At 35.6% G+C, this 26,376-nt stretch overlaps 1 protein-coding gene and 1 long non-coding RNA gene across 2 annotated transcripts; one reads left to right on the top strand and one right to left on the bottom strand.

Annotated features, from left to right (window-relative positions):
- The first annotated feature begins 9,424 nt into the window (after positions 1 to 9,424).
- LOC113346768 lies at positions 9,425 to 14,071 on the top strand. Its single transcript, XR_003358614.1, has 2 exons — positions 9,425 to 9,594; positions 11,530 to 14,071. It is a non-coding gene; the product is annotated as an uncharacterized LOC113346768 (long non-coding RNA).
- Positions 14,072 to 22,705: 8,634 nt separating this feature from the next.
- Positions 22,706 to 26,329, bottom strand: LOC113346769 (rop guanine nucleotide exchange factor 1-like). The gene is made up of 5 exons (XM_026590277.1): positions 25,837 to 26,329; positions 25,585 to 25,701; positions 24,791 to 25,326; positions 23,630 to 23,983; positions 22,706 to 23,310 (listed from the first exon to the last, which is right to left on the bottom strand). The coding sequence occupies exons 1-5, from the start codon at positions 26,126 to 26,128 to the stop codon at positions 22,885 to 22,887; spliced, it is 1,725 nt and encodes a 574-aa protein (XP_026446062.1). The 5' UTR covers positions 26,129 to 26,329; the 3' UTR covers positions 22,706 to 22,884.
- Between the last annotated feature and the right edge of the window lie 47 nt (positions 26,330 to 26,376).

The raw sequence follows: 26,376 nt of genomic DNA on the forward strand, positions 1-26,376 counted from the left end.
TTTTCTTTCCTGTGTTGTTGCTTTAGTGGTTGGTTATAGTCTTAACATTCTTTCATATTCCAATAAATTTATCTTTATCGAGAAAAAAAATCTTGGAGAGTTTAAAGCTATTTTTTATCAGCCTTTTAAGGTTATCTGAGTTTTCATGTTCTATTCAAAATTATTCAAACTCTTGTTGGAATATGTGACAAGAATAATAAAATTGAGAAAAGTTTTCCTTATATTATTTAGAAGGAATGGAGCATGATTATCTTAATATTTCATATTAGAGACAAAGTGAAAAACCTTCATACCTTCTGAATTTTCAGTAGTAATCACTTCTGAACTAGTGAAAGGAGAGTGGATAGTTATATACTCTTCATTAGCAGTGATGTAATTGTTATCTCCAGAATCAATAAACCATGGATTTTCACCAAATACATTGACACTGAATAGCATAACAGATATATTCTGAGGTGATACTTTCCCTTGATAAGCGAAATTGAGCCTCTGATTATAAGTATGTACTGAATGACCAACTTTATAGAAAATTTGACATGGTGGCCTCTCTGGTGGAGTAGAAGTTTGAGAAAATGAAGGCGGTCATTGAGCATATTGAAGAGGTGTAAAGTATGGTTGATTAAAGGAGTTATAAGATTTGGAGAATGCAAGTATCCAACCACGACTGCCTCTAGGATAGAGTAAAAGCTCTAGGTACAGAATAGTAACCGTATGGTGCATATTAAATATCAGAGCTAGCAGCAAAAACCTTTTCAAGTGAAAATTTTAAAACATGTAATCTACCATTGACCAATATTGCTTCACTAAGTACTAAATTATGAATATCTCTACTAGTAACTGGTGGACAACGAACACAGATGGATGTAGCAAAAGCAACATAATCAGCATGAAGTCCTTTTAAAATAGTTACCACAAGTTCTAAATCTGAAACAACACAGTCAGCCTCTGCTAATTCATCTGTGATTTTCTTCAATACTAAAAGAAGTTGAGAGACCGTGATATTCCCTTGTCGAAGAGTATGGAATTTGGTACGAAGCTGAATCACATATGTAGATGAAGTTTATGCAAATTTCTCCTCAATGAGTTTCCAAAGATCAAACGCAGTAGAAGCACCATATATATGACCAAACACAATATCTGAGATGGAAGAATTAATCCAAGGAATAATAATTTGATCTTCTTCATTCCACAGAGTGTAAGCATGATTAACAACTTGATTTCTTTAATGAACACGAGTCAAAAATTAAGGAGGGAAGAAACCAGTACTATCTATGAATGAAATAACATTGTAATGTTTAATAAAGAAAGAAAAGCAGATTTCCAAACATAAAATTGTCGTCACAAAGTTTAACATGCATATTAATACTACCAATTTGATTTGAAGGTGTTGAAATAATTAAGGATGTGAGAATATGATCCATTTCGAGAAAATTTGAATTCAGGCGATGAAATTGAAATAGAGGATATGAGATACAAAGCAGAAAAAAATTTGAATTATTAAATATTGAAATGGAAGTATGTAAGTAAAATGAAATTGAACGAAAAAAGTGAAGTAGAAACCCTAAAATCAACAAGATAATACCATATTTGAAGAAGAAAACAGATGAAGAATCGACTACAAGCTAAGGAAATAGTTGAGAGATTTGAAAAGAAGGATCGAAATTAACGATATGTGAAGCTCCCCGCTCGAATGATACCGTAATAAATCTATGATTGAATCTTAAATTGAAGAAATTAATATGATGAATTAAATTGAATCTATAAATTTCATAAGAACAGAAGTGAGAAAAAATAAATCTGAAAAATAAAAGAAAGAAATAGAGGTTATACATGTCAGACACACCTGATTATACATGGCCGGACGAAAAAAATACACACGAGCGATTATATTTGGCAGAAAGAAAAGATACACGCGAATAAATTTACACGAGTTAATCACGGTTACAACTATAACAGAAAAATGAAAAGTAACTACCAAATACATTTCACTAATGAATGGCCTCGTCGGAGTAATTAACACAGTATCCACAGCAAAAATCAAATGCGATAATTAAAATCCATCATATGTCTTGCTTGCCATGCAAAATGCAGTAGTAATAGCACCATCACGCTCTCCATCATTCCTTTTGTCCCCTCGTCATCACCATCACCCAGGACTCCACCCCCTCTCCTCACCTGCTTAATAAGTTATAATCCCCCAGTTCCATGCATTAGGCCATTAGTTTATTGATTTTCTACACGATCAATAATTAATCATCATTTCTCCCTTGCTGGCTTTTCTTTAACACTGTACGTATAATCTCTCGGATTTTGTACTCTCATTAACCTCTATAATCTCTCTTAATGGCAACACACCACTTAAAGAGAGACACGCTAAGTAAGAGAACAAACGGTAGGTAAAAATTGGGTCCAAGTATGAATGTTTCCCATGAACGTCTTATAGCCGGTGTTGCCCGTCTTTTAACTGATCTCAATCATCTGGAAGGAAGAAGAATTGGTTCACCCGATTATTGCTTAGGTTCTAGCTAGTTCATTAGAAAATCTAGTTGTGTAAAATTGTTTTTCTACAGTGGCTTGGAGTCTTTGCCCAATGGGATGTTATTAATATTCCACGATAATCATTTTCGCCAAAAGTTGGCATCAGTTGTGCTTGTGTAATGAAATGATCAGCTCTAGCTACAAATTCAAAGCAAGTAGTTCTGGTGTTTCAACCATACAAATGAGTTAAAAGTGAACGTTTTTAACATTTTACAGAACAGAAAGAAAAAGAAAAGACAGAAAGCATCTTATTATGATGATGACGAAAACAACTTCGACTACATCGACCATGCACGCCAGTTTTCTAGAAACAAAATTATACATTCACACTTATAACAAAACACCCACCTTTATAGATGTGTGGTTCCTATATGTCGTGGGCTTGCATGCATAAATGAATGAACCCGATTACTAGCTGAATTTATGAGCTATAATCTCATGATGAACTTTAGCTTGTTACTGAATGTGTTTGACTGTAGTTAATGCCTTAATGGTGAAGCTTGATCTGTATTTTGGATTTGTCTAGCTATCAATTGTGTACGTAACAGGAAAATTTCAATAGGTCTGGTCCGTCTGGAGTCTCGGACAATGAGGAAAGAAAGTTATTACTCACAAACAAGCTACCTATAGGCTACTTAGATGGTACGTAGTGCCTCGTTTGATTATGATATTCGGATGTCATGATCACGTTTACAAACCGGTCAACGTAGTATATGGATGATTGCTGCTGCAGAAACTAGTAAGATAAAATAATAAAAGTGCTAGATATCTCATTTATATGCTTTATTTCACTAGATTTATATACACATAACACATGCATATCTTTCCAAGAAATATAAACCCTTTTTCTCTCCTCGGCTCCCTCTTAATGTGGTATCTATAGAGTGTAGAGTTTGCAGTAACGAGGTCGAAGAGATGGTGATAATGATGAATCGAAATGAAACCATATAGCCATAATAGGTAGCTGCTAATTCAATATTATTACCTCTTAAATTTTCCCAGCTGTCCCTATTTATGCCCAGTACTCTCTCTCTCTCTCATTACACCCACTAAATTAGATTGATCCTTCCTCCTATAAATATGTCCTCTTCTGCTGTGTTTGAAGAGAAAAACACAGAGCTGTGGCTTCAGTTACATGATCATGTGGGTTTATCAAAGAATTTCCAACAGAAACTTTTGGCATTCTGTCCACCTCCACATCTACTTTCTTTTTCTTCTTGTTAATGGAGGTGGGCATACTGCCAACAGAACCCTGTTGGTCTGTCTTTGCAAAACTCATTTGATGATTCTTGAATGTTGCTTTACTTGCTGCTGATGCTGCATGTTAATCTCCATTCCATTTACTAGATTAACATGCTGCATGATAACCATTTATTAGGCATATGGTTACCTGAAATGCATAATATACATACGCGTAACTGTTATCGCTTACGGTAAAAAGAATCAATATTTCAGGATTTTCCTGATTACCCATTTAGTTGTTACATTTGATGTGACGATAGTACATTGTTTTCCATCTTTCTACTTTCATCATTTCTGTTCTGCAGGGTTATTTTCAAAACAGACTGCATTTTCAAAATTTGCTAGTTTGCTATGTTAGATATGGTAAAAGTACATCTGTAGGATTTTTATACCAGTTTCCCTTCAACGTCAATGTACTTACTGACTTTGAAACACAGATTTTCATTTTTCAGTTTCGTTTTGTTTTGTATGTATGTTCTTGGTCTCTACATGGTTCCTTTTTGAGCTATCTTGTATTTGGTTCGTGGACTATGCCATGTAATTTTCTGTTCGGGACGTAATGGTCCGCTTGTGCCTAAGTTGACTGGTCAACTGTAAAAATTATGACCATTTATTTATATACATTTGAAAATTCTAGTCGGCTTTTACAAAATCAAAATATTAAGTAAATCATTGGATTTTTCAGATTACCCTTATTTATTTATCATAATTGTGTTTTATAAAAGGAAAATTATAATTATTTCCTATTTAGATAAATATTTTTAAAGATTCAAATAAGATCTTATTGAAAATGTATTTATAATAAAAACAAAACAAGAATATGTTTGAGAGTATATTGAAAAAATACGGTGCAATTACGATGTAGTCGGGCCACATATTTCAAGTACGTGGTCAGCTTAGTTTTTCGACATGTCTTAAAAACTGTTTTTTTTTCTTCTTTTTTTGGAGATTTAGAGGGGGCTTCTTCTTAGAGAAAACTAATTTGATAGTTTAAATGAGCAAAAGTAATCCGGAACAAAAGAGAGAGCTTTCTTCTCTCTCTCTTCCCTTTCTCAAAAAAAAGAAAAAGAAAAAAAAGAAAGAAAAACCTTGAGCCGTCTTGCTCAGATTTGGACCAGATCTGAGCAGTGATTCTTTTTCTTTTAAAGTTTTTGGTAGTAGGTAACTGAAAAAGATGTTTTTACATCGTTTTTGGTGTCTTTTGAAATATTTTTTCGTCTTTGTAGGGCGATTTTTGTTCGTCGTTGCGGGGCGAGTTCTTCAAATTTTGATGGGTGGTTCGTGGCTTGCTATTCTCGATTCAAAAACATCGACGATTCATCAAGACACCGCTTTGAATCGGCATCCGTGTTCGTGTAGATCGACAATTTTTATGGGCAAAATACTCCTTTGTTTTAGGAGCAAATCTTATTGAAGAAGAATACAATCATATTAAATGGTCGGATTTTATTTCTGGATACACCATCATCTCTCGCTTATACATAAAATTCTTTTGGATATCTTTGTGGTTTATCGCTCTTTGTCTTCGCGATCTACTTGTAACTGATGTCCTTATTTGTATTAGGGTTTTGATTATCTTGTATTTTGATGTTTTTGTTATTCTTGTAAGCGAACATGTAATCACTATTTTGATTTGAATGAATTGAAATATGTTGATTGTCCAAAAAACAAAGGTGAGAAAGTAGAAAACCTTATCGATAGTTTAAGTGAGAAAAAGTAGGAACTCTTATTATTTAAAACTAATTTTTTAATACGTGTTTGTAGATAAAGAGGGGCCACATACTTATAATATATGTCCTGACCACATCGAACTATAGGGTAAAAATATGACTATAAACAGATGTAGGAAAGAATTTTAAAATAGACGAAAATGGTATACAGACATAAATTTCGAAACAAACAGAGTAATAACTCTTACGTTTTCCCAAATAATCTAGTTAATTTCTTAATTAACATGGAACAAACGTCTTTGTTTGATAGAGATCGATTAAACAAGAGATTCTCCCAGTCTAATGAATGCTCTTTGATAAGCAAATAAGTATAATTACGATGTTGTAGAATGTTAATATTCTGTTGTATTGGTTAGTAATCTTTGATGATCTTGGTGGTTTTGACGACTTAGAAGTTTGAGAGTGGGGTAATCGGGTAATAACGCCAATGCAGCAGACTCTCCAAGTTGTTGTTTCATTTTCCTTTTGTGTTTGAGAGTGGGGCAATTGACCTTTGAAAGAGATTCGATCTTTGATGTTTTTTCGGCTATTTATCTGACTTTTTTTTTAAAACGTTTGTAGAAGGTTTTGAAAATCAGCTTCTAAATTATTCATGATGCAACTATTTTTCATCGTATATTAATTTATAGTTGATGGTTTTTTAACTTGCTTTTGCAGGTTTCCATAATTGATTTTGTGTAGTCCCAGTGGTGGCTGGATTCCAATTTGATTCAGATTCGTCTGATGTTTGTCACATTGGTGTTTTCTCATTACACAGTAGTGTTCTTGGGTTCTCCTCATCATAATTTTGGTTTCAAAGGTCGTTTGATTCATTGATATTCCTTCCTTTTGATCTCAAAATCTAGAATCTTTACTCGTTGCTTAGTTTCTTTATCATGATGTCCATCAGATCTGCCCAGTTAACTCACAAAATCATCCATCTTGAATCGTCCATAATTATCAGTGTGAATTCCCCATATTTCAAATTTTAAAAAATAGTCAAAACTGATAACCCGGATATCAAGCTTCATATCCAACAAATATGGAAACTCAAAGATATTTTCAATCTCCAAACCTTCCGTAATACAATATTCAAACCCAAGAGTAAAGAGTGGTGTTTTTAAGAAGCTTCATCTCTGCAATTTCCATTATGAAAATATGTCTTCTCAAAGTAACAGAAAAATATAAAATCTTAATTCAATGATGCATTCGCCTAGCGTTGGTACTATCCTACCTAAGCATTTTTCCGGGTGCTAAGCATTTTTTTTTTGATAAAAACTGCTAATATTGCTTTAGATGACCGCTGCCAAGATGGGACGGCCGACCAAAAACATTGACACAAAACTAAACTTTGTGCTTACAATTTAGGTCCGCCATAATGGCACGGAGTCGGGCTTGTAAATTTGTGAAGCGAAATTGTAAAGCAAAGAGATGTTCAAACAAAGATATCATATTTCTTTGTAAAGAGATGTAAAGCGATTTCTAAAATTGTATACAGTTGAAAGGTCAGGCCGAGTTAACTCATCGAGTTAACTGATTGAATCATTCATTACTCAGTCAGCTGCTAGTCAGAAAGGTAACATCTGAGTTAGATGCTAACTCGACTCAATGGTCTTAGCCTAGGGCCTAGGACATTTCCATTGGCCCAAGCTCTGTTGTGCCATCTTATCCGTTTACAGCTTCAGTTCCCTGTTCCAGCTTCACTGCACATGCCTGCACAGCCAACTCAATCCATCATATGCCTACTCCCATTGCAACTCAGCTCTTCTTCATTTCAATTGAAGCACAACTCAGGTTATCTTCCACCACACCTATTTCCTTATATCACCAGAAATCACACAAATCACTCACCGCAACAGCTACAGCCTTGAACACCAACCAAACTCAGCTATATCTCCTTCATGCAATTCAATTCCTAGCATACATCTAAGTTCCAAGGACATTCGATATCGGCTGCTAACAATACCCACAACATCATCAATTCACAGCAACAGCCACAACTCCAATTCCGAACACCAACTCACAACGCCATCATCTCATTGCTGCATCAAAATCATTACAACTCATAGCAGCATCAATTTCATTGCTAAAACCAGTGCAATATCAGCACCACCATCTGCTCACCATCATTTCCCACTGCAGCTAAGTCCTAAACAATCATTTAAAACATATAAACTCAGCCATTATACCACTAAGCATTTTCCCGAACGCTAAGCATTTTATTTTCCCGGACGCCAAGCATTTTTAAGAGTGATTTTGTCACTAATGAATGCATATGGGTAGTTTTTCCGAACGCTAAGCATTTTCTTTGCACATGGCACATACAATACAACAGTAGAAGTAATTATAGGGGTAATATCCAAAATCCAAAGCTACAAAAAGGTAATGCTCATGAAAATGCCGAAGATGAGCGTCTTCAAGAACTAACTCCAGAACAAAGAGAGGAGGAGATGAAGAAAACCAAAACAGAGTATGAAGTGAATGGGTTAGTATGGAGGCTTTTCAACATCATTGGGATTTAATGGTACACTCAATATCCGTGGCCGAGTTCGAATCTTATTTGGAGAGTTTTATTGGGCTATGGAAGAAGGATTACGAGAAATGTGTGGTTTATTTCTTGAAGGAATTGTTGGATCCGTACAAGGAAAATTTTCTATGCTTACACCTACCAACACATGCATTACCAGAATGAGGCGACAAGTATCGCGGAAGGATCTCATGGACGTTTGAAGAGCTTGCTCCAAAACAGTGTGGTTACGGTACAACAAGCCATCCATGAATATACCAAGACTGATATCGTCAATATAACGGATTAAATAGAAGAGAGTAGGATGAAAATCATCACCAGCTACGAGGATTTCCATCAGTTGATTAGTTAAATCATAGGGTATCTCACTGGGAAACCATTTCTATGATAAAGGATACAAATATTATGTGGATAACGAGATGGGGAGATAGAGAATTGTATGTTCATGTATGACGATGACGGCCTCGGGATTTCCGTGTCGTCACATGATTGCGAGGTATGAACAAGGAATTGCGTTTGATATCATTAATCCGTTTTTGAAGCAACTAAGTTTCAAACCACCCCCAACCTAAGAACCACTCGAATCCTTTATGGACACAGATGTTGGAAGAGAAATCATCGAGAAATTAGCAAAAAAGAATGGCTTGGCACGACAAGTTTTGATGTACGACTTGAAACTAGTCGTTAACCTATTATGGTACCGGTTGGAGAACCAAAGGTGCTACCGCCGACGGGTAGATCACCTACCAACATGGATAAGAAGGAAGAAAAGAAAGAGTTTAAGGTTGCAATGAGTACCCAAAGAAACCCATTGATTAGTAACAAAAGAAACCTTTCTCAACATGAGTATGAAGAAACTAAATATGAAGAGGCGTCGGTTCTAAAGAAAAGGGGTCGACTAAAGAAGGGGAAAAGTGGGACAAGTAGACAACAAGCCAAAACAAATGATCCAATCGTTCCTTCCCAAAATGAGCATGAAGAGGCACCGGCTAAGAGGAAAAGGGGTCGACCAAAGAAGGGAGAAAGCGGTTGTAAGGACCCTCAAGCTCGTCAACACTATTTGACTGGTCTAGCAATGACCAAGAGACATTTTATCCACTGATGACTGGATTAGTTAACATAGATTTTTATTAATAGAAATTAGTCTAACAATAATTTATATACGAAACTAGTATTACTAGATAGATCTCTAAAGGATACGCGAAATAGACTACTTGCACGTGTCATTCAGATACCGGACAAAGAAGATATTTTTATTTTTTGTTCGAGGCGCAAAATAATTATTTTGTATCTTAACCGCCAGGCTTCCCTTATCCAAGTTTTGTGTGCCTTAATAATTTTTTCGGCCTTATCCAATTCGAGTAGATAAACTCGTACTTTTCTTCCTTCTTCTTCATTTTTTCTTCTTCTCTCTTATTTTTCTTTCTCTTCTTCTGCTTCTTCCCCCTGGTTCTCTTTTGGTGGAGATTTAAGAGTTGAAATAAGAAATTTTGAGATCAAGAGGGGTAGCGAATGATCAAGGAGTAACCGGTGAAGGTGGTGCTGATACGATTTTCGTATTCAGAGATATCGGAGAAGGTAAATCTGAGATTTAACTTAGGGTTTCAGTTCTAATTTATTTCCTTTATGAAATTGTGTATGATTTGGTGAATTATTTCTTGGGTTTGTTGTCAATTAGGGTAAAAATATTGTATTAGGTTTAATTTTGGGTTTCTTTAGGAACCTGAGTTACTGGCTAGGGTTTTAGTGAATTGAAGATGAAAATTAGGGTTCCTGAGTTGGGAGAATTCAGATGAAGAATATGAAATGAGTAATAGTGATTGGATTTGAATTATTGATATAGGATTTTGTAAGGAGGAAGTGAAAATTAGGGATTTGAAGGAGATTCTGTGGTTGAGGATTGACAAAAGAATCAGGGAAATGGTTATAAATGAAATTCAAGTGGCGGATGAAGAACATGAAGAAGCTATCAAAGATCATTATGCATAGTGGTCGAAATTGAAGAAGGAATGTGTAGTATTGTTGATGGAGATTTCAGGCAGGGAATGAATTATGCAGGTTGGAATTGAAATGGGGATGTTGGACTAGTTTTCCTTGGGTTAATGATTTTGGAAACAGAGTCATATCACTGAGATCTTGGTATTTGTGTTTAGATGATTGTTAGATCTGTATGGAATACTTGCAAGTATTGTAAATTGAATTGGCGGTGAACTGTGATAGCTGCAAGTGAAGTAAGTTGTGATAGGGGTGGTCTCTGGAGATATTGGTGTACATGATACAAGTATGGAGATGGTGTTGGTATGACAGAGTAGATGATGTGAACTGGTGGAGGTGCATATAGTTTGTTAGGTGCATATGAAGAGTGGGTTAGAGTTATGGTGGTATGGGATTAAACTGGATTGTGTGAACGAGTTGTTCGGTTGCAGTTCATGGAATTGGCAGTGAATAGATAAATGGGTCTGTTTGAGTAAGAGGTAATGGAGTTGATGTTGTGATCCAAGTTCTTGGTAAAGAAATATAGAAGCTATTTATTTTCAAAATGCAGGGCAGCTGGTGAGAATATGAAGTAAAGGGTGGTGATGCTGTTGTTGTGTTGGGTGTAGAAAAGATATTGTTTTAGAATGATAAGTTTGGGTCAGTTTCATGTGTAGAACTGAGGCTGTAATGTGAAATTGGACTCCAAGTAGGAATGATGAGGAGGCTGAGGTTTAGCTTAGACTAAATGAAGTTAGAATTGCAGAAACGATGGTTCATTGAATGAAGATATGAGAGTAATTAGACAGTGTTGCTAGATTGTAGACATGGCTATGTATAATTTAAGTTAGATCCTTTAAATGAGTTATAAGATTTATATTGGAATAAATGAATTGAATGCAATGAATAGATTCAGGTAAAAATGGAGTCAGAATTGCAGTGGTGTGAGAACCCTGACATGTCTGACTGAACTTATTCAGTCTGATTCGATAGGTTGTTGCCTGACTCGGTTTATCTGACTGAGTCGACTCACCTAAATCAGTCTATTTGACTGACTTGATCCTTTTGACCGATTTAGTTGACTCATTTGACTTTGACCTTGACTGATCCTTGACCGTTAGTTTGTCCCTTGGTCGTCAGTTTGACTGTTAGTTGACCAGTTGGACTGGGCCTTAGTTGATGGGCTTGTTTAGTGGATATGGGCTTAGTACCATGTATACTTAGTTTGATGTTTGGACCCTTTATGGTCCGAATTGACCTTTGATTCCTTCTAAAAAGTTGTAGATATTCATGAGACGTATCTAATGGACTATAGAATCAACCTAATTGAATTAGTAAACCTTTGATGTGTTAAAGTTGGATAATGAAAGGGTGTAGAATCATAAAGGGGCTTAGAACCATTAGATAGTTCACTTAGCCTATAATTAGAGAATTGTATGAGATTATGGTATGAGATTATGGTATGAGCCTTTTGGCTAATATATTAGAGTGCTTGTGTGATTAACAATTAATCTTTTATTAAAAACGATCGATTCAAAGGATGAACCAGTGGATCGCGGAACTCGAGGTAGGCATGGCTTGTCATCAATTCAGGTGGGAACCCTGTACCTTTTTGTAATCATTAAGCTTTCTTTTTCCGCGAGCATGATGAGTCTTTAGTATTTGAGTACATGAAAGCGTATATTGTAGTGTTCTAGTTCTTGTATCTTTGAGTATGATGTATATGTTGTATCCGAATATATGATGTTGCAACCATGTGTTTGTGTTTGATATGCATTGTGAGATCTCCTTGCGATGAATGTCTGTGTTTCCCCATGGCTCTAGCTAAGTTAAGTAAGGCGATATTTCATCCGTCGACAATATTATTTAGTAGGGCGGTAATTCATCCGTTTAAATATTATTATAACTATTTCATTAGTAGGGCGGTAATTCATCCGTTTACTGTAATCTCTTAATTGAGATATTGGTGTAGATTTCTTCGGAGATCATTAAGAATTTATTTTTACTGTAGTCTCTTAACTGAGACATTGGTGTAAATCTTAAGTTAAGATTATAAAGAAATCTCATAGCAGAGATATAAACAACTATTTCGAGACTAAAGAGTCCTTCGAATAAGACCTAAAGAAGTCTCTCGAATGAGGTACAATCTCAGTTGTAATAATAAAGATAAAGAAGTCTCTTAAATGAAACATTGGCAAATATTTTGAGATCATGGGATAATCTCTAGCATCAGAAATAATGATCTCAGTTATGATTATATAGAAGTCCCTTAACTGAGATGAACGATCTTTTCAGTGATATTACTTCTTATTAATTTAGTAGGGCGGTAACTCATCCGTTTGGATAGTATCTTAGTAGGGCGGTAATTCATCCGTTATGATATTATATATACTATTTTATTTGAGGAAAATCACTCGTGTGCATATTATACTTGTTCGTCTAACTTTTTGATCTTGATGGTAATATTCTGAATCATAGTTTGTATGGGCACTCTGTGTGGATGATGTTATTATTATTGGTTAGTGTTGTTCTCGCGTCGTCTTCTCCAATGAGTTTGGTGAGGTTAGGATAACACTTGCTTCTTGTTGCATGAATTGCTGAATGCTTAGTTTCATTACTCTTCTTTTCAATTTCTGTTCTTGAAACGGTGAATCATGTTGGTGATTACTTGGAAGCTATATGTTTCTTTGGGCACCCCTTTGGGACGATGTGCTCACTTGTTCCCACTTTAGTTTCAGTAATCAGAAGGATTGAAGCGTGCGAAGATATCCAATTTTGTGGCTTAGTGCTCTACCGAATATAGTGTTGACGTGTATCTGTATTATATGTATTCTTTCTTTATTCTGTAAAACAACACATTTATGTATTTATATAACATGAGAGACTTTCAAACATAATGTATCAGAGAGTTTGAGATTGTTTGTTAGCACTGTATGTGAAGATGGTTCTTGAGATTGATAATATGGATTTGATGCTTCAATTAGTTTGTAATCCTATAGTTAGTAGGTTTAGGAGTTGGGGCGTCACAGCGGTACAAGTAGCGCAAATATAGTCCTTTGAAATGATCCAATCTCTCATTTGCAACATGAGGATCCAATTGATCATTTTCAAGAAAGTCATGCGCCTAAAATACACGAGGATCCAAACAATCTCATCGTTCCTTCTCAAGAGAGTCAAGCGAGTACAACATGAATATCAAGGATACGTGCATGGAAGGGACAAGCAAGACAAATAGGTTCTATGATGACTCTAATGGACACTCTTGGTGATGGAAGCGCGCCTAGGGATGAACGAGGTAGACTTCATCGAACGTGTTACGCCATATTCGAGGAGTATTATCAAAACTTCATGAAATCATTAAGACCTATGTGTTATCTACCGACGACGTGGATGCGGATGAGAATTGTGGTTATCATGTTGCGTTGGAACAAATAGGCCATATAAGTTTGGCGGACGATGAGAACTTAACCCAATGCCAATATTGAGAAAGATGATGGCCTTACGCCTACAAGAAGACAATGAATTTTACATATCGATGATGAAGGAAGAAAAAACAAAGAAGTTAAATTTGATAAAATGGATGCTAGATTACAAGAGAAGGGGAATGGACCAATTACCCGAGAGTATTGGATGATCATGCCTCTATGTGGTCATCTCTTGGGGGAAATGTGGAATTGCGTTAATCATATATTTGGTAAGGAAATATATTTTACACACGCACCGAAATACACCATTTGGGATGAATTGCTTTAAAGATCGGAGAATTTTTTTATTCAACCATAACAACATTCATAATGTTGGTCTTAGACTACTTGAAGATTGTCTATTACGACCGGTGTGTAGGTTTCATGAGGAATCAGAGCTCACCAAGGAATAACTAAAAAAATACAATCCCAACATGAAGCGGTGGGAAGTATTGGTCGGGTCGGATCAAATGAAGGGTCTCCAAGTGTTGGAATGAGTATTTTCCTTCTGTTAAGAACATGAACTATTGGATGCTTATATTTTGTCGCTTTCATATATTGTATGTTACAAACTGAACCAATCTTAATGAATGAAAGTGATTTGTCTTTCTTGGGTACATTGGACTCATGAAATTTGTAATATAATCGGTCTTCTTATACAATGTTAAAGTCCGATTTTGAAGGTAGTAAGATGCAGTTTTTTCATAATCGGTTTATGATGGAATTACTATAAACCGATTCTAAATTTAAAGAGGAATAGGTTTACATTGGAATTACTTTAAAAAGTGGGGGTCTAACAACAACACCCAATATTTCGTTAGGCAGTTTGTATGGACTAACTCCTATATAATTCTGAGAGCACCAACTAATAAAGCGAGCTCAATCAAGAAACATATATCCAAGAGTTATATCTTTGTTTCTCAATGTAATCATCAAATCAAACAGATAGAATCCGTAAGCCTGATTAATATGATAAACAACTTGAACGGTACCAAAGACCAATGTTCAAGTATCAATCAATTTCAATCAACACCCAAAGGTTGGATTTACCAATTGATTGAACTGCGCACAACCTGTGATAATTCAATTACATGAACAAATATAATGCGGAAAAGAAATAACACAGACACCAGAAGTTTTTTTAACAAGGAAACCGCAAATGCAGAAAAATCCCGGGACCTAGTCCAGTTTTGAACACCACATTGTATTAAGCCGCTACAGACTCTAGCCTACTACAAGCTAACTTCGGACTGGAATATAGTTGAGCCCTAACCAATCTCACACTGATTAAGGTACAGTCGCATTCCTTACTCCCCTGAATCCCAACATGACTTACACACTTGATTCTCTTAGCTGATCTCACCCACAACTAAGAGTTGATACGACCCAAAGTTGAAGACATGATAAACAAATCTATATTCACCGTTGGATGAAAACCTGATTTAAGATTCAAGCTAAGTTTGCACAAAACCAAGGCAATATCTCTCCACCGTTAGATGGTCTTAGATTGTTACACACAAATAAATTAACCTTCATTTAGATATGGTTAACCGTACCTAAACGTGTATATTGAGTTGGCTCAATAACAGTTAACCGAAGTTAGCCATACGAACACTTTTGTATTAACCATGTTCATTTTAACACTTCTAGATCAAATGATAATCAACTGAATCTAACTGTGTTACTCATAGAGTTGTTCAATTGTTTATATTCTCATAGAAGTATAAAAGACACAATTGAAGCAAAATCGGGTTGATTTTATAGAATCAGATCATGAACAGTTTAGCCACGTTTTGCAAATTACAATCCTTAATATATAAATGTATTTTTTCATGAGTATGAAATCATACTTAACCGATTTTAGAACTTAATCACATAAGTTTGCAAACGGGTACGCAAACTTAAGTTCCAGACTTTGATCCTTTCCGACAGTTCTCAAACGGGTACGCATACTGTCGTTCCAGACCGAATTCAGGTGAAACAGTTTGCAAATGGGTACGAAAACTTAGTTCCCAGACTTTGACGGTTAAAACCATTCGCATACGGGTATGCATACTTGGTTCCCGTACCGGAATTATTCTTACAAAAGTTTACATACGGGTATGCATACTGTACGCTATATCCAGATAATGATTAATTGTTCTAAACTCCCATTTAAATCATTGAAATATTCTTAAAAGACGATAATAGTTGTCTCACACAAACTATTAGCTTATAAGCAATTTTCATGTGATCGAATGATCAATACGAAACATTCCGAGTCTACATCAAATGACTGTCTTACACAAATCATGTAAGATGTTACAAGGCAATTTTCACATGATCATATTTTTACTTTCGTCAAGAATAATGATGAACGTAGTTAAAGCAAAAAGCTTTCTAACACATATTTCGAGAAAGATATAAGCGAGTTAAACTCAGCTCAAAATATCAAATGTGTATAATGTAAAGTCTATATAGATATACGACTTAGTTTCAATAGGAGATAGAATAGAATATACTTCTGAGTGATAGATGAGTTCAACTCTTCACATATCTTTTGTTGATGAAGTTCCTCCAAGCTCCCCTTAGTAGACCTTCGTCTTCAATCGATGAACGTCTTAAAGTCTGAAGCTCAACTACACATTCTATCATAATCCGAGACATAACAATAAGTAGACTAAAAATCAAGACTTGTAGTTTTGGAAACTAAACTTGACAAACAAGCTTGAGATAACAACGGTTGCGAGTTCGACCGAGCAGTTCTCTAACAATCTCCCCTTTGTCAATTTTAGTGACAAAACTATCAATACATATGGATTACAAAATAAATAAACTTTGTAGCTTCTCATCCAAATGATTGATTTCTTTAGTTCTTCAACATTCCTTGAATTCTTCGTCACTCCAAGTACTCCAGTGATTCTGACCGTGTTCAACTCAGCATCATAGTTATTGAAGATCCGTAACCATAACAATAAAAAAACAAATGTTCTCAATTATTGTTATACAATGTCATAGTATTATTACACAACATCAAAGTTCAATTGTATCACAACTTTGACAATAATACTACGGTGATGTGTATCACTCCCCGTTAGTCAATACTTCATCTCACAGTGAAAATCACTCCCCCTTACATAATGATCCATAAACCATATGTATGTAGCGTGAACTGCAAAATAATATTCTCCCTTTTTATCAATATAAATTGGCAAAGGTACGAAAACTAGCGGGATCATAATGAAATTCTAAAATAGATTATTCATGACTAAAAGAGAACATATCAACTTTGTTTTGATGATTTCACATAGTCGAAACTTAGTGTATTCATCAAGGAGTTTATAAAGATACAAGAAAACTCCTACAACATTCCACAACCGTACTCCCCACAAAGATTTGGGAATAATCACGATTTCAATTAAGAAGTCTCCCCCATAAAATGTCATTCCCGAAAGAACAACAAGAGCGACCTTAATTTTACAAGAAAAGAAAGATTTCTTTGGACATTAACAAATCACATGAAACGTGAATTTGTATCCAGTAATCTGAATTAAATTAACCATAAAGGAATCTTAACGATTAATTTAATCAGAAATGCTCAACATAAGAAAACTTACAGAGCCATGCAGTACTTTCACATAGAAGTGGATCAGGGAAAAATCAATACTGCGGAATATTCAAAAGTTCATTCTATATTTTATCAATATTTGCATAAAGACATAATAGACTTAACTTTTGACATATATGAGAATGGAACATAAGGTTCGTGAAGAAAGGAGTCAATTCCAACAAACCTTCTTGACTGATGCCGAACCAGGGCCTTCTGAATTTCAAGAGTTCTTAAAAAGATATCATTTATTTGTTGAATCTCCTTCATTGTTTCCTTCAACTCTTCAAGAACACCAGAAAACTTCTAAAGATTTGAGGGGATAGCTCTTGATTTCTTCATATTATTCCCTTTTCTCTTCAAAGTTGTAGAGGAAAGAGATTTATCATTTTCCTTCATGATTGATGGCTTAACAATCATATTAACATCTTTTCCATCAGAAGATAGGATGCTTGGATTTTCTATTCCAATATGGAATTGTGAGAGATGTACACAATTCAAGCTCTGCAAGCAATCTTATGATAAAAAGAGTTTTCAGGGAAGTAAAAAGGAATGTAGGGTTACAAAACCTATATATAGAGTAGGATTCACGTACGACCAACTCTTAACCCTAAAGAAGGTAGAATTGTCGATTTTAACCCTCTTTCAATGAACAAAAATGAGAAAACCTTTTCAATACCAATTTATGATATGAAAAGATCAACAGAATTCCAGAAATCAAAAATAAAATAAAATAAAAAAATTTCTTTTCCTAAAGCCTGATTTGTGCTCAAATATTGTCTTGACCAGGTACATGAGACAAGATGCACTTTCAACACAATTAAGCTGTGTTGGGGTGAATAATAATCTGTCCACCATAAACTTCTTGTACGGAATTCTTAATACCCTATTTTGTAGATTGCTTAGACCTTGTTGTTTTCTTCAGAGGTCTATCTTTTTCTTTAGAAATAAACCTTTTCGGAGAAGTGTTGAGTTTACATACCTCAGATGAATTCGACTTCTGAACAAGTTTGAGCTTGTTTTCTAATCGATTTTCTCTCCATTGAAGTTTGTTGACATATCTTATTTTATGTTTGTACTTGAAATACTTAGAGAGCTCGTGATCCTTAAAAGTACAATAAGAACATGTTAATGTGGAGGACGGTTCAGACACCATAGTTGAGCATGCTGCTCAACATATTGAGGTACCTGAAACATGTGAAATATAATTTTTATTAGACGTGGAAAAATCCATTTTATCCTCCAACTAGTTGAAGAAGTTTCTCCAGGAAGAATATCAAGATTGATGTACTTATTACTACAGTTATCAAAATCAATATTTTCACTAAGGAGTGCAACACTTGATTTTTCATCTTCATTTAAATCATAGTGATCAGACGTTTCATCAAGATTTGCAGCAAGACCTTTGTTCCCAGTATATTTTTTACGATTTGGACACCCATTAGAAAAATGACCAAAACCTTTACACTTGAAGCACTGTGGCATATCCTCTTCATCAACATCAATGGTGTCTCTGTTTTTAGGAGTGTACGGTCGTGAGGTTTGACTGATGACTTGGGTTATCTCTGATGAACCGTTTACTTCTCTTCAAAAGAAAATCTCTAAAATGTCTTGTGATCAGTGAGACTGAGTTGTCAAGATCTTCATCTGATGAGTAAGTCTCAGTAGGATCAATTATAGAGTTGCTAACACTTTTACTTTTATCAAGTAATTTAGTGTTCTTTTGTGCTTTGAAAGCAATATCCTTTCCAGATTTGGATGTATGCTCATGATCAAAGATCTTTAACTTTACAACAAGAGTATTTATGGAAAGTGTATCAAGGTTATTTCCTTCAAAAATGGCATGTTTCTTAGAATCGTACCTAGCTGGTAACGATCTGAGAATTTTCATCACAATGTCCTTTTCAGGAATAGTCTTACCCAACGCAAAATATGCATTAACAACTTCAGAAACTTTGTGATTAAACTCATCAAATGAACTTTCATCAGTCATATGAAGGTTTTCCCAATCAAAATTTAGGTTTTGAAGCCTAGCTTCCTTTTTAGAGGTGTTCCCTTCAAATACGGTTTCTAAGATATCCCAGGAATCTTTAGACCGAGTGCACGCAGTCACATGGTGTTGATGATCTTGGGTAATGGCATGTATGATAGCATTTAAGCCGTCAGAATTTTTATTTGCACTAAGAATCTCGTCATCCTTTGCAACTATTACACCGTATACTGTAACCAATAGAGGATTATAACCATTGACAACACAAACCCATGATTGGAGAAAGGCACGCATAAATTTTTTCCACCATAAGTAATTTGAGTCATTGAAGACTGGAGGTACGTTTATAGAGATGGCGTCTGTCCACAGAGTCAGATTGCTACAAACACAGACTTATGAGGTCTTTAACGTGTTTGCCTGCTATGGCACCAATTGAAAAAGCGGGGGTTTAACAACCACATCCAATGTTTCGTTACGAAAACTATATGGACGAACTCCAATATAATTCCACGAGAATAAACTAGACAGTCAGACTCAATCAAGGAAAATATATCCATGAGTTATACCTCTGTTTCTCAATGTAATCAGGAAATCAAACAGATAGGATCCGTGAGCCTGATTAAATCTCAACTACACATTTATCTTAATACGATACTTAACTATAAGTAAACTAGAAATCAAGACTTATAGTTTTGACAACTAAACTTGACAAACAACCTTTAGAGAGCAACGCTTGCGAGTTCGATCGAGCAGTGCTCTAACATTACTATAAACCAATTCTGGACAAAACTTGCCTGGGAATTCATTCAGAATCGGTCTATCTGAACAACGATGTTATCCGATTCTAGATGAAATAAATTACAGAAAAACATAAAAAAATTAATTCCTTAATCGGACTACATATGGTCTAACATGACCCGATTGTGGTCCACTTTGCATAAACTCTTAAAATTTAAACTAGAACGGTACTAGACTACCACATTGATCTTGTAACTGTATAAAATGAAACTTCTCTATTTCTTAGTGCGAGATTCAACTAGCAATGCGCTTCGAAATGATAAAACAACTCTCCTCTCTACTTGGTATAAACATCTTGTGCCGAAAACCGGTCACTTCTGTGCCTAGCGAGAAACTCGTTGTACTTGGAGCACAATTTCTTAGCGTGAAATCGTCCTTGAAAAAACGTGGGCTGGATCATATTGATAGCGTGGTTTTTTGTACTTACCGTCCATTGTTCTAACAAAAGGGCCTAATAAAACTTGAATCCTACACTCTCGTGTTGATGTTCTTCGGGAATATCCTTGACTATGTAATAATTTTAAACCAGTTCGGCCTCTTCCTCAACATCATTCAATCTGTACCTTAGTTGGAATTGGTCTTCACCTCGTTTTTTTGCCTTGAGTACGTCTTCTTCTTCCATCGTAGCACTTGACGATGATGTGGTAGTTCGTTTGGTTATCTTAATTATGTCTTCAATTGAATTGGTAGTTGACGATGATGGAGTAGTTCGTTTGCATATTCCAAGTATGTATTCGAATGAGTTGGTAGTTGATGATGATGGATTTGACATCTTAGAATGAAAAAATGAACAATGGAGAAATATTTTTTTTGAATAAGGTAGTGAATGATAGAGAATAGGTTATCCTCTTTATATACACAAGGGACTAACGACTACAATTTCAAAAAAAAAAAAGGACGTTAACGGTAACAGTCGGATTATATAAACGCACGAATAGTCCGATTGTGAATTTGGAATAATGGGAAATAGCTACCTTTTCATAGTTTGTTTACATACGAGGCACATAAAAACCAATTCTTGATTTCTCTATAAACCCAAACTTGGGACAAGAATCGGTTTATGTGTGCACTAGCGTAAACCGATTGTGGTTAGTGTTCATCACGCCAACCCAAAATCGTTTTATGTAGGTGTATAATAAAAACCGATTTCATGTAACATCAATTACAATCTGACTAATCTAGTGCACACATAAACCGATTCTGGGTTGATTTTCAGAAAATTTAAAGAGTGAATTTCAAAGATTTAGAGTTAAATCATGTTGAGTTCCTCTTAGGAGGAATGGATTAATGGGATTTAACTCAATCACTTGAATTGTTTGTTTTCGAAAAAAAATCAAAACCCAAAACAAAAATAATTATAATTCAGTTGTTGCCTGTGATTGATTAAGTTTTAGTTTTTATTTTGATGGAAATTGAAAAAAGAATTGAATTTTGATTAATGATTTTTGTATTTGTTAATTGAGTAATTATGATTTTGTATTTGTATTTGTTTAGAATGATTAAGGTTTCTTTAAAGGGTAATATAGTATTTCATCATATTTTAGACACCCCATATTTTTCTTTTTAGGTTGGTTGAAGAAATTTATAGGCCCCAAATAATCACAATAGGCCCCAAACTAGCCAGGAAAATTATCTCCAAATCATGAATAATTTACTAAATAATACTAAATTTACATTTCGTCAAAACGAAATTCAAATTCTCACGTCCCAACGTTTCCTACACGTTGAACATGACTGTTAATGAATGTACCAGTTTACAGGGGCATACTAAAACCCGTATAAGACAAACTAATTTTTCTTTTTGTCTTACATGGACTTTCATACCATCTCCAGCTGGCATCCCCTGAATTGCTAGGTAGGGCAGGGAGTAAGTAGGGCTTAAAAAAAGAACCATGTTTACGGCATACGTAAAACTTCCAGGGCATACTGAATAAAGACAAAAACTAGTTGTAAATATCAATTGGTTCTTCTTTTTCAATTGAGGGATTTGAAGACGATTTAGAACGCCTATTTCCTGCTTTTTGTTTTGTACGACCCATTATGTAGTTGAGTTTAATCGTCGATCAAATTTTCGCGAATCGACGAATAATCACGGCGATGAAATTTTGTTTTCTCGCGAGCGAGAGGAAGGGTTCGGCTAGAGAGGAAAAGATGAAGAAATGATATAAAAACTGATTTTATTTTCTTAAAACTGATTTGGTTTTTATATTAAGAATAAGGGTAGATTAGTAATTAAAACGGTTGAAGAGTATATAGGTAATTAAACTATCCAAGAAATACCCCTTATAAGGGCACCCCAGATGGGACTATTGGTTTGTAGGTTCTGAAAGTTTTAGGTATGCCCTAAAACAGGGTTCTAAAAAAAATGAAAATTTAGGTATGAGGTATGTAACTATGTAAGAAATAGGGGACCAACAAGGCCCACTGATTCAGAACCCACTACCGGCATCACAGTCTAGGCCATGAACATAAATCACCTGCCGATAACTTTCTGGACTATTCAAACTTCAAACTAATTATTTGGTCCAGGGTAATGTGTATCATTAGTAAGAGAAAACCTTTACAATGGTACAAGTTGGCGCCTTGGTGGCCTGGGACTTTAATGCTTCACTGGTCCGGTAGTATTCCCTACCAATACCAGACTCTAAAAACTAACTTAATATATTTGCTGGCCATTATTCTCGCGAGAGGAGGAAGAACAACGGAAGTATGAAAATATACAGATAGAGCTTTTCACGAACATAAGTTACTTAACAAAGGAAGAAGAGCTCAACACCTCGATCTTAACACTAAGCTACAAGTCAGCAGTAGTAGCTGGTTCAATGAGTGTTAAATTGAGCAACTAAAGAATGTAGTCAATATTAACAGATCTAGAAGGGAGAGTTATAAAAAAGAGACGAAATTATTTTACTTGCCTAGGGATGTTACTGATAACTATCCATTAACTAACTGTGAAATTGAATATACAAAAGACCCAAAGGTGACTAACCTAAACCACCACCATGTCAAAGAGGGGTATTATTACAGATCAGTTGCTTGAATGGCATGTTGGCAATTCAATCTCGCTCTGGTGCATCTCCAGAATCTTTTCTGACACTTAAATTTCCCGACCACACTCTATCTCCACTATTTTGATTCAATTTTTCTAATTTTGCATCCTGTAAACCCAAATGTTCTTGTTTGCCAAGAGAGGGATAAGTCTTTTTCGGACTTCCGGTAACTGGTGTACTTGATAAGAAGCTTGGCGTCGCAAATGGAGACGCATAAGGGGTAGTTTGAATTGAGAAAGGGCTTGGTGAGATTGGTTTCTGTATGGGAATACCACTCAACCCTCCCCTACCAAAAACAGATTTTGAATCCGCGGCTAAAGATTGCCTGGCTGCTTCGTCAACGTAAAGGAGATCATCAATCCTTGCCATTATATTGAATGCCAAGCTTTCCATCACCCTGGAATAGCTTTCGAGAATTGATTGCCCAACATCCTGGTATTCAAAGAAAGAAAGCAGTTCAACAACATAGTGAATTTCTTGTTTAAAAGCCTTAGTTACATAGCCCTCCCTAGTTCCTATCTTCCTTAACAAGTGTGCCCTGTTAGGTTTTGTGTTGAAGACCCCAGAGCATAACAGCACCCAATTTCGGGTAATAAAATAAACATGATTGCGCCTTTGGTTGGATTACCACAGAATGATACTCTCTAAGCCATAAAATATAACCATAAAGACACAAATTCATTTCCTCCTGTCAAAAATTTCAAGTCCGATCTAATCTGGTGTGAAACTAAAGGGCAGCTCAAGGAGATACCTTATTGTATTGGATCTTGTTCATGTCCAGCAAAGTCTGTGGAAGGCCAGGATAGCGGAGCCTTAAAGTCTGCAAGAGGGTCTGAGCTCTTTGCGCTAAAAGCTGACTCTTCCCCATATCAGAAACAAGGCCCTTGACCTTGCCACCCCATGTTGAACGCCCAGCACTAACATGATGAGCACGTTTTTTCTTTTCTTTCAGCCTCCAAACATGCACAGCAGCCTCAATTCTGTTTGCCAAATCCACAGTTTGGTGTTCTGATGATAAATCTAATGAATCAAGCAGTGACTCAGGGGAGAACCGTTGTGCAGTAATGCAGCGATATAGTATTTCACCCAAGCAGCATTTTCCATTCTGAGACAATAACAGAAACCATGTGAAGGCAGGAATCAAAAGATTTGTTTTAAACTAAATCAGGTTCTTACTCTCACTGGAGTAGCAAAACTAGAAGACCAACAAAAGCTACCATGAAAATGCTTCACTCCCGTGAATAGCAAGTAGATGAAAATCATAGACAAGAAATTGCAGCAATCTATGTTCTATGTCGAGGAAAGAACAGAGCTAGTTAATAATCGACTGATTACAGATGTAAACTTGATAAACCCATAGCCGAAAACAAAAACTACACATTTTACTAAAACAATTACAGTATGTTGCAACAGATTGATTAACCAAGCTACTATGCAAGGAAAAGAAAGAATAACTACCAATGAGAATACATATACATCAAAGATGGTTAAAAGAATTAGTAATCTAAATTAAAATGTGAAGTGCTCTCATCTTATATATACAAGATAGCATAAATAAATATGCAAATGAACTATTGACTTGCTAAATCAATACCCTTGCCGTTATGTTAAAGCAACATACACATCATAAGAGTCTATAGATAGAAGTGATTTGATGTTTTAACGGAGACTGGTGCGAAGTAGCTTTGTGAACCACTCCATTATATTGCACAGAAACAGCATAATCATGGCCGCATATGTGCCACAACGACATCCCATGCTTAATTATTGGTTACATGCACGACCCAAAGACAGAACAGTTAAACCTCTACGAATATAAACAGAAGTATTTGTTACTATCGACTCTTCTCAACTTTCCTGCATCTCCTATCATATACAGATAAAATAGTTCAAAACAGACTACTATTAATACCTTGGGCAAGCTTTCCAAATATGCACTTGGGATTTCCATCTCAGCTAGTACACCACTATTTATCGCCATGGCAGCTTTAAGGATCTGATTCGTACATTCTCTACATTGCTGTAATCTCTTCCTTGAAACTTCTGACAACCCATCAGGAGGAACCATTGGGCAAGGAAGCCACCACTTCTCTTCTTGTCTTACAGAAGGCCTCCCAACTATTGAAGGTGACCGACTAACAACACCACTGTTAGCATCAGCCAAATAAATCCCTTGCTCATAACAAAATTCAGTTTCACTGAAGCCATCAAGCATACTAAGCAACATAGCATCAAGCTTCTTAAGTGCAGGGAGGTTTACATAAAGATCAGATCTAGGGCGAGTCACCATAACCTCAAAAGTCCCACCACCTGGAAACTCTTGAATGGAAGGGATAAGCTCTACAATCGAATCACTCACACATAATAGCCATTCCATCTCTCTACACCACATGGACTTCTTCTGTTGTGCAAGTGGCTCTAATTTCCATAGCTCACCGAATACAGTCGCTGCCATTTACACGCAAAAAAGTCAGTAGTTACTCAGTAGGACTATCCTAAAACCAAATTAAGAAGATATCAATACAAAATTATTTCATTTTTTAAGGTTAACAGTCACACTACGAACAAAGAGATTATTTCTAGCTACTAATTTTGCTCAATAATTCACCCTTTTTCTTTGTTCACTTTTTTTTATAAAAGTCACTCATAAAATTCGATAATGCATCAAGCATCTGAAATCAAAGAGGGAAGAAAACTAACACTCACCAGAGAGATTTGTAATAGCATTAGAAATGGCAAGAGCTGTACAAACTCCTTTCCCACCACCAGACATGTCTTCACCGAGTAATAGCTTAGCAAATCTCTCTTTCATCATATCCACTTCTGCAACAAAATTGAAGAAAAAATTCAACCAAAAATAAAAATCAATGAAATTATAATGTGCTGCTGAGTAAGATCTAAAGTGGAAAAAAAAATGATACTGTAGAGAGTCTAATACGGAAAACCTAAGTAAATTACCAGATAAATTAGGTTCACGTTTGTCCGATTTTTCCTCCCAAGCAACAACATCTTTACCACCAATTACAGGCAACATTAACGCCGGAAAACCAGAAATCTTAGTAACTACTGGATGTGTTGATAATGGTGAAGAAGCAAAAGAACTTGAAGCTCCTTCATCATTATAATGATTATGATTATATGTAAAACTACTTGAACTTTCTGATTCACTCACATCTGCACTTATACTGTAACTTCCATATCTTTCACTTTGATCCATTTCATCTTCTTCTAATGATGATATACTCCCCATTAATCAAAATATCCCCTCAAAATCAACTTCTATAATATCACTCACCCACTCAAATCAAATAAAATCTTTATCCCCACATTTTATCTCTCTTCACTGATGAAATGAGATTCTTAGTTTCTGTGGTGATGAAGGCAAACCTAGCTAAAAGCATCTCACTCTCTCAAACCTTCTCACGCTTTCTCTCTCCCCTCTTCGCTTCTGTATCTCTGTTGCTGTTATAAGAAAGCAAAGAAAACGCCGTCTGTTTG

The sequence above is a fragment of the Papaver somniferum genome, chromosome 2, assembly GCF_003573695.1.
Source record: "Papaver somniferum cultivar HN1 chromosome 2, ASM357369v1, whole genome shotgun sequence".
In the NCBI taxonomy this organism is placed as follows: domain Eukaryota; kingdom Viridiplantae; phylum Streptophyta; class Magnoliopsida; order Ranunculales; family Papaveraceae; genus Papaver; species Papaver somniferum.